Source organism: Eutrigla gurnardus, assembly GCF_963514095.1.
Source record: "Eutrigla gurnardus genome assembly, chromosome: 16".
In the NCBI taxonomy this organism is placed as follows: Eukaryota; Metazoa; Chordata; class Actinopteri; order Perciformes; family Triglidae; genus Eutrigla; species Eutrigla gurnardus.
In genome coordinates, this window is record NC_139927.1 from 6,963,897 (window position 1) to 6,972,529 (window position 8,633).

Sequence of the window (8,633 nt, forward strand, 5' to 3'; positions counted from 1 at the left end):
ATTGCAATGATTTCTGATCCAAAATACAGAATAGGGGGGGAAATAATCAAAATAATTTACAGCGCACGTTGAAATCCTGCAATACTTTGTGGATTTATTTTAGCATAAACCAAAACAAATAACAAATAGCAGGATATACAGAAAATGCTTTTCCAAAAAACATTTTTTTTTTTTTTTTTACATGCGAGAGAAACGAGAATAGTTTGACAGAAGAAGAAAATATGTACATTGAATGAGAACAAAATGGATAGAAAACAGCATTATGTAAAGCCACAGACAAAAGCTGTGTTTCCATTCAACTAAGTAACCAGCTTTCACACATGTTGACAACTTGTAGTTTTCCACAAGCCGTGGTGCTGTTTTTCCCAAGTGCTGTTTGTCCTGCGGTGTTCTAACATCCAGTAATGTCCACTCCAGTAACATACACAGCAGTTGTAGTCTTTGCATCACCGGATCTCAGGGAATCAAACTGCTCCAGTTTCACCAGTAGAATGTTTTGGTGAGGAAACCGGCAGCAGCGTTTAGCCAACTTCCACTTGAATCTTCCTTGGCTGTGGTGCGGGAAATGGCTCGGTCGACCTCCCTCTCTGGGCTCTCCTCTTCTTCTGGGAGGTAGTCTGGTAGAGCTGAGTTTTGCTGCACCTTCACTCCAGATGAGTTCAGAGGGATAAAAACCTATAGAAAAACATTTTAGAGGAGGTTGAGACTTCCAATGTGAACTCACAATACCATGGGCATTCGAATATATTGTTTCCACTCACCTCTTCTCCCGCCTCATTCTTCACCACCTGCTGAGCTGACAACACTTTGGTGGCAGCAATGGCTGATGCCAGACTCTGGAAATTAAGAGAAAGAGGTGACATAGTATGGTTAATGATGCCAAATTCATTGGCTTTGATAATGCAATAATACAAATGTTGGATATAACTAATTTATTCATTTTTTTATTTAACCAGAAAGTCCCTTGAGATTGAAATCTCTTTTTCGAGGGAGACCTGGTCAAAAACGGTTGCCAGTTACAGATTAAATACATGGAAACGTATAATAATAACAGCAGAGAAGAAAAACAGGGAATACACACATCATACATACAATAAGTTACTGAATCCAAATGGTAAAACAAGTGCAATTTTCCTTTACATGGGCCATTGAATTGTTTTAAATTTCCCCAGGGATACTAGGTTTTTTAAATGTCAAGAGGTTACATAAGTAAGACGGGAGAACTAGACGGATATGAATATTTAATTAAGTCGACACTTAATAGAAAATGTTATTACCTCAGTGGGCAGGTCAGAACGGATTCGGACGGTGCATCTCTTGGAAGCCATCTGGAAGGTGAAGCTGATCACTCCTTTGACCGTCAGAAGAGCTGCCTCACACAAGCCTCGCTGGTCCTTCATAAGAGAGGGAGACCGTGTTAGTCAACTTGCTGGCAATAATAATAATAAGACATAATAATGCATGGGATTGCATGTTTGTCAGTCAGCCTACTCACAGTGCTGTCCAGCCCCTGGATGTGCAGAGTCACGGACTTGGCCTTCTTCTGGGCAGAGTTGATAAAGAACTGGGATTTCTTTCTCCTCTCCATTTCGGGGATGCGTAGCACAGGATTAGCAGTTGCATTGAGAATGTTGAACACCTCCTGGGCCAAGGCTGTGATGTCAACAGACAGGCCATCCCTATATGGAGAAATAATATATTTAATGTAGCCTGGTTCCACATTTCTAAATTGCTCTGGATCTAGATCTAGGTTGGCTGAACACCTTCTACATAAAACAAGTATATAATTATTAGGCTTTTCCATTCTCTGCTTACATAAAGTACTATTCTATATGTGTATAAGCATGTGTATAACGTGAAATACTAAATGCCTGTAAGAAACAAAAATGCAGTTATGGAATAAATGCAGCAAATGGTTCAAGAAAAAAAAATACAATCCCATTCATATATTAAGACAACAAACTATACACTGGAGTAAAAACATGAGTGCACATTGGAGCCATCCTCTCACCTCCCAGTTAGATTCTCCAAGCTCACCATCATACCCAGTTCATTCTTCATGGTCGGGATGTTGGGGGGCAACTCGGCCAAGTAGCGCAGGGTCTGGGGGGTCAGAAGGAAGACACGAGGGTTATACACATGTTCAAACGTGCCTATAGTAAACATGCACTCGTTAAGGTGCTTACAATGTGTATTTAGTAGCGGTATAGTACAACCACACGAGTCACCAGCCTCTATCACCCACCTGAAGAGTTGCAAACAGCACATCTGGGTTCTGGTGGTCCAGGAAGAGAACCAGCCCGGGAAGACAGCCCTGATCCTGGACTATCACCTCTCGGTTCTGCGGCTCGGAGGCCAGGTCCCGCAGCTGACTCACTACCGACAGCGCATCCATCATCTTTGTCGACTTCACCAGACCTGCAACTGAGCATGACACCGCCATTTAAATGTGTATTTAGCCCGATTAAACGGTCAACACCGAAGCCCCGGTTTGGACAAAATCACGTGAGAAGCACATTCATGTTATATATATAACTCAATAGTTAGTCGAGCTTAGCAACTCCAGGTATGAAGCTAGTTCATAAAAATAAAGTTGTGCTGTCAAGTCACAGCGCTAGCGCTAACGTCGTGGCTAGCTAACGGAGCTAACGTTAGCTACTTTTCGAAGCGTGAAGAAGCTGGCCAACTGACAACTGAAAACTGAAAAAATACATTTCCGTTTGTTTCGTTAAAAAAGGGAAATGGCTACCACAACTAATAACGCTATAAACGCACCGGAAGTTGGATAAAAAGGTGATGAAATGTAGTTTGTTGCAATGTTTTCTTACCTAGGAGAGGAAGTAACTCGTGTAACCAAAATACAAATTCGGTGCCAGTGACACGCGATAGGTCGACGAGGCTCCAACGGTCGCCCACTCCTATTGGCTGTTCTCGGACGTTCTGACTCCACAGCCAATCAGAGGACGTGTTGCTGCTGCGGCTTTATTTGACTTCACACACACACACAGAACGAATCGCTTCCTGAACGCGTGAACGCTCGAAGGAAGCTGCGAGTTTTTCTTGCGTGTTTACCTGCAAGTTACGGTTTATATCGTTGGTTGAAATGAATTTGTCGAACAAATGTAGCTGCGGACGCACGTTTTGACGGGAGAAGTCCACGGTGAGTACGCGCATATTGCAGCTTATCCAGCACGTTTCCCGGTGTCGCGGTGTACTTTTGCTGCGTCGTGCGGCTTCACGCAGCGGAGGGACACACTGCGGTACCTGTGCGGGCTCCCATCATATATTTGTTTTTACGTTGGATTTCCCCCCGAAGGCAACTAACTGCCATTTGAAGATAGTTTTAGCTTATTTCATTTTACAAATGGGTTCATCTGTACATAACGTTTTAACACTAGGGGAATTCAAGGACACAAAGGATATCAGAGAAACACAAGGCAATATTATAATAAATACATATCAATATTATTTTTAAAAATAATATAAAAATACTTGACAGAGCTGAAGTGTTCACAATGTAAATATTTGTTTCTTTATAATGCAACAAAGCTATTTTAAAATCAATTGTTTGACACCCAGGAAGCCAGAGCTCATTTAGAACTGGACCAATGTGGTCTGCTTTCTTATCCAAGTCTCTTTGAGGACTTTATCCTCAATTTTTTTTACTACAGTCGTGGAAGTAGACTAAAGATAAAAGCATGTCTTTTCTGAGATAAATACAAGTACTTATATTATTGCATTTGAAAGCTTGATTTGTTGTCTTTAGTCCAGTACTGACTTTAAATTGTTCTGCTGTGTTGTGTGTTTTGTTTCAGGTGTAAACTATGTGACTTACTGCCATCCATACTGTGTTTGCCACTTGCTGAGTTTTGTCAGCAGAAAGAGGAGCTTTGCTGTCATCAGCTGGTGCACGGGAAAAAGTCCTTCCGATGTCTTTAGTAGAGGATATTCTGGATGTGCTGCGTGTTGTCCTGGAGTATTTTGGAGTACCTCCAGACATGGTGAGTGCACTGTACTCACTGTTATATTTATGATGTCAGGGGCTTGCTATTGTGTTTTTAAGGCTACCAAGTATCATCACCAGTTAGTGTCATTTTGGCCGTTTTCAACCAAGATGTTGTTGTCGTGTGTGTCGTCTTGCATGCAGCTGGTTCCTGTGTGGGACAGTCAGCTGTGTGGCCAGTATCGCAGCATTGTGCGGATGATTGGGACCAACATCCCTCTGATGCCTGCACCACGTTTACATTTTCAGGTACTGTACCACTCGTGTATTGTAAAGGGCATGAGACATGTTTGTTTTTTTTGTTATACTCCTGCAGAATCGCATCCAAATTTTAGCGCAATATGTATTATTTTAGTCCTATCATCAAGGTTACTGTGTGTAATGCTTCCATTGTCCATGTTTGGTCCTTAGGTTCCTCTGCTCAGCCACAGACCCCTCGGTTATGATGAGATCGCTGCGGAGACGCCAACCATCCCCTCGTTCGCTGACGTCCTGTGGGTGTTTGAGGATGAGGGGGAGAGCTATGCCAAGACCAGGTAAGGACACGGTACCATCACAACCACAGTAATTGTTTCCAGTGCAAATCTACAGAGAATAAAACTGCATTGGCTGTTATATTTGACAACACGGTGATTCCATGTATGGTCTCCATAGGAACCATTTACAACCGAAGAAGCGAAATACTGTAAATCGGGATGTGGTGAGATACCCGGGACCGGCCCAGAACAAAGCCCAGAGAGGAGGCGGACCTGTAAGGCAGGCGACTGATCCAGAAGCCCTGAAGAAGATCACGGCGCTGGAGAGCGAGCTGCTCAAACTACAAGCTCAGATAGCGCTGATCGTTACGGCCTCTAATGTCTCAGGTACACACTCTTTGTGTCTTCACTTCTTTTCACCAAACACACAAATGTGTCAAGTTCAGCAAATGCAGTAGCCTTTCTGTGCTCTTTCAACATTTTGTTGGGTCTGACAGAGTTCCAGAATACCCCTGGCACACCTTTGATGTCATCTTCACCAGCGCTCACCTCCACGCCTCGCAGTGCACCTCCTCCACCTCCTCCTCCTCCACCACCTCCTCCACCCCCTCCCTGTCTCGGCTCCTCTGCTGAGACGTCGTCTGTAGTAGAGCTGATCCACCGGCGCAGGAAGAACGATGGTCAGCCCAAGTCCCAGAGCTCCGATGCTAAAGGGATCCCATCCATGCTGGATGTTCTCAAGGACTTAAATCAAGTGAAACTGCGTTCAGTGGAGAGGTAGGCATCAGAATTTCTGATGTTTAACCAACATTAACATCCTAGAATATTATGTTTTATTCAAAAGGAGAACGTTTTCCCTTCTCGTCGTAGATCTCCAGGGGGCACACCGGTCGGAAGGAGACGCAGCAAGGGAGGCGCAGCGTTGCTTAGTGACCCGGCGGCTCTGATCGCCGAAGCGCTAAAGAGAAAGTTCGCCCAGCATCGCCATAACAAGTCCTCTGACAAAGAGAACTCGCTAGAACTCTCACCATTCGGCAGCCCAGAAACGCCCAAGGTTTGTTCCCCGTAGGCGCACATCTCACATTCACACACCTCTTGTTAGCAGGTTAACCAATCGGATGTCTCCGTTACAGATTCCTCTCCACATCAGACGCAGTCGGGGGCGTCTCCATGTCTGATCCTGTTGATCGGTTCCCCAAAATACAAGTCAGACACCCCATCAGCTCCCAGAGATGTGCCTCACAGAAATTACTACTGCAGCTAATGACTTACATTTCATTTTTATTTGTGTCTTTGCTTTTGTTCTTGTAAGAGTGTTTGTCTCGCTATGAACAAATAGCTTGTTTCTGTTACTTTGTTGGGAGGCTTGAATGTATAATTGTGTTACAGCAATTACTGTGAACGATGTTTGGTACAATTGTTTTGTTTTTAAATAATGTCTTATGTTTCCAGTGTTATTCATGTATTGATTTTTTTAAATAATTCCTTTTAAATCTAAATGCTTATTCTTACTTCAACCAAGTGGAATAATTAACAGAGGTTATTGCGAATCACACAGCTCTATTCTATGCAACTGCTGTTTCAGGTCGTTTTATTATATTAAAGTTTTAAAGTGCACTGATCAGTTTTTTGTTCTTGTTTTCATGTTCAATTTATTCTCAAATTATTCTTGAATTTCTATTTTTAATATATTTTAACATTGACATGATGCATAACATTCCATCATTTTAAAGGGTTGTCAAAGGGTTTTATGCCTCCGGCCACATATGATCTTCTGCGTACATTCACTTTTATTCCAGCAGGTGTCAGTATTGCCTACTAAGACCAGGCTTTGGCTGTTTCAAGTGATGGGATTTAAAAATATATATATATCGTTAGCCTAATAGCATAATTGCCTAAGTCATATTTGAACGTTTTCGGAAAAAGAGAAAAAACACAATTTCTAGCAAGCAGATTGGTATTTTTTATTGATAATGTAACAGCAAGTTCAACCAGACCTGTGAACAAGTTTGAAAAAAAAAAAAAGACACAACATCAACTCCATAACAAATAAAAGTGACTTAGGCAGAATATGTCATGACTTAGGCATTTTTTTCTCTTACAGTATATGTATATAATGATAACATAACCAAGTCTAACCTTATCTAAGGTGTTTTAAAGTATAATCTTAACAAAGTTGTTTTAAAGTTTAACCTTGCCTAAGTTGTTTTAACCTTACCTAAGTTGTTTTCACCTTAACTAAGTTGTTTTAACCTTACCTAAGTTGTTTTCACCTTAACTAAGTTCTTTTAACCTTAACTAAGTTCTTTTAACCTTACCTCAGTTCTTTTAACCTTAACTAAGTTGTTTTAACCTTAACTAAGTTGTTTTAACCTCAACTAGGTTTTTTTTACACTCACCTAAGTTGTTTTAACCTTGCCTTGAACTCCTTTTCAGCTGTCTAATGATGAGGGAGGTCATCATAGTACTGGTGGGCCACTCTTGGTAGTACTGGTTTCATTGCCTGCAAGTCATTGAATTTCCTGAGAGTAATTGGCAGTTGGGCAGGAAAGAGTGGGACCCACTGGAATGATTCATCGGGGAGGCTGAGTCGCTGGAGGCTTTTACTGTCTAGAAAGTTGAAGGAATAAACCAGCTTACCAAATGAATTGAAGAGAAGATCTAATGCTTCACTTCTGTTAAACTTTCTTATGCGATCAGCCATGTTTGTTTATACCGGCAAACATGCCTAAGTCAAAAAGATGACTTGGGCAGATAGTGATTTTGGACTCTAAAAAGTGTTCTGATAGGTTGAGGACATAGCCAATAAGGCAAGGTGATGCAGCAGTGGTAGGAGAGGAAGGTTAGGCAGATATCTCAATTTGGCCAAAAAATGACTTAGGCAATTATGCTATTAGGCTAACGATATATATATTTTTACAAATGTTTGTGCTAATTTCAGTGAAGGTGTTTTTTTCTTAGTGTCTGAACTTTTAGTGTTCAAATTGTGAATGTGAGCAGTTTTTCCATCCCTTGTTGATGCCACCTTTCAGGGTTTTAATGAACTAGGCATGTGGTGGCTAAGTATTTATTCCAGTCAATAATAACAAAATAACAAGTAATTCTTAATTAATTACACTAGAAGTAATGATAGATTGTTTTCTATCCAAAATGACCAATAAAACTGCAGCATTAGAGTCAATGTGTTCCAATATTGTTTAAACCAACCCGTAGTTTGTTAAAGATCGCTGTGGAGTTGCAGTCAGGTCTCCTTGTGATATATTATCACCTTATTCCACAAAGGTACAAGCATGTAAACTATACCGAAATATATTTTTTCACCTAGAGTTGAGTTGGATTCAAACACACACATGGTTAGTGATAAATGGGTTTATTTTGTTGTGGGCAGCATGACACACTAATCTGACAGCACTAATCAGGGATTACACTGCACGCTGAGGTTAAAAGGTCTCGGGAAAACACACAGTTATAGTGATAAATCCATTTTGTGACACAAATTACGAATAATCATTGCATTAGTGGAAATGCAACATCTGTGAGCGATCTTCACAGTAAAACAGGAAGACGAAAAGATGCACCAACGTCCTTTTTTCTAACCTGAAAATGAGTTTCCAACATATTGCTGAGACAGTAAATGCTCTGTAATGCAAAACTGTATTTGGCGTCCTTCCATTTAATAATAGGATATATTTTTCCTGTTTCCACGGTTCTGAATAATTCTTGTCTGGGTAATGCAGTTGGAAAAACTTTCAAATTAATGATGATTAATTGGTTTTCAAAATATGTGTGTTTGCTTTCACTGTGAGACAAATTAAATGTTTTTATTTCTGTCCAGAACAAATATTTAAACAGTTCTTAACTTCATTATTAGTTCCATGTCATTAAGATTCTTAACAAGAGCCTTGGAATATATGACGATAATGACATTTTACTGTTTTTGGGGGGGTAAGGGATGCCAAATTAAAGCAATACCGGTATTTAATTAAGGATTTGTATCCAGCACTGATTGGTCCACTCCCCCGCAGAGGTCCCGCCCCCCCAAGTGATGCTTACAAGCAAGCCCCTCCCTCCTGCGCTCTCTGCGGCTCACAACCAAGTCCACAGTATAAACACTGCACGCGGACGGAAACGGCAACTTCACCTTGTCTGTCAAA

At 41.2% G+C, this 8,633-nt stretch overlaps 2 protein-coding genes across 3 annotated transcripts; one reads left to right on the forward strand and one right to left on the reverse strand.

Moving 5' to 3' along the window:
- Window positions 1-74: 74 nt before the first annotated feature.
- armc1l (armadillo repeat containing 1, like) lies at window positions 75-2,929 on the reverse strand. Of its 2 annotated transcripts, none has more exons than XM_084031314.1 (7): window positions 2,829-2,929; window positions 2,246-2,424; window positions 2,012-2,103; window positions 1,496-1,679; window positions 1,278-1,394; window positions 762-836; window positions 75-675 (listed from the first exon to the last, which is right to left on the reverse strand). In XM_084031314.1, exons 2-7 carry the CDS (start codon window positions 2,396-2,398, stop codon window positions 481-483), a joined length of 816 nt encoding a protein of 271 aa, XP_083887440.1. In that variant the 5' UTR covers window positions 2,399-2,424; window positions 2,829-2,929; the 3' UTR covers window positions 75-480. The 2 variants fall into 2 exon arrangements, with proteins under 2 accessions (XP_083887440.1, XP_083887441.1); XM_084031315.1 differs by having other exon boundaries at window positions 2,246-2,418; window positions 2,829-2,906.
- Window positions 2,930-3,020: 91 nt separating this feature from the next.
- Window positions 3,021-6,096, forward strand: mtfr2 (mitochondrial fission regulator 2). The gene is made up of 8 exons (XM_084030700.1): window positions 3,021-3,160; window positions 3,816-4,001; window positions 4,148-4,252; window positions 4,415-4,539; window positions 4,658-4,866; window positions 4,977-5,256; window positions 5,350-5,533; window positions 5,613-6,096. Exons 2-8 carry the CDS (start codon window positions 3,930-3,932, stop codon window positions 5,655-5,657), a joined length of 1,020 nt encoding a protein of 339 aa, XP_083886826.1. The 5' UTR covers window positions 3,021-3,160; window positions 3,816-3,929; the 3' UTR covers window positions 5,658-6,096.
- The last annotated feature ends 2,537 nt before the right edge of the window (window positions 6,097-8,633 follow it).

Bases quoted from the DNA above. Each gene is read 5' to 3' on its own strand.
- armc1l (XM_084031314.1), bottom strand. From the start codon at position 2,398: ATGATGGATGCGCTGTCGGTAGTGAGTCAGCTGCGGGACCTGGCCTCC. The intron at 1,680-2,011 runs GTGAGAGGATGG...TTCTCCATATAG, and splicing joins TTGGAGAATCTAACTGGGAG to GGATGGCCTGTCTGTTGACA. The intron at 1,395-1,495 runs GTGAGTAGGCTG...TCTCTTATGAAG, and splicing joins TCCAGGGGCTGGACAGCACT to GACCAGCGAGGCTTGTGTGA.
- mtfr2 (XM_084030700.1), top strand. From the start codon at position 3,930: ATGTCTTTAGTAGAGGATATTCTGGATGTGCTGCGTGTTGTCCTGGAG. The intron at 4,867-4,976 runs GTACACACTCTT...TGGGTCTGACAG, and splicing joins TACGGCCTCTAATGTCTCAG to AGTTCCAGAATACCCCTGGC. The intron at 5,534-5,612 runs GTTTGTTCCCCG...TCTCCGTTACAG, and splicing joins GCAGCCCAGAAACGCCCAAG to ATTCCTCTCCACATCAGACG.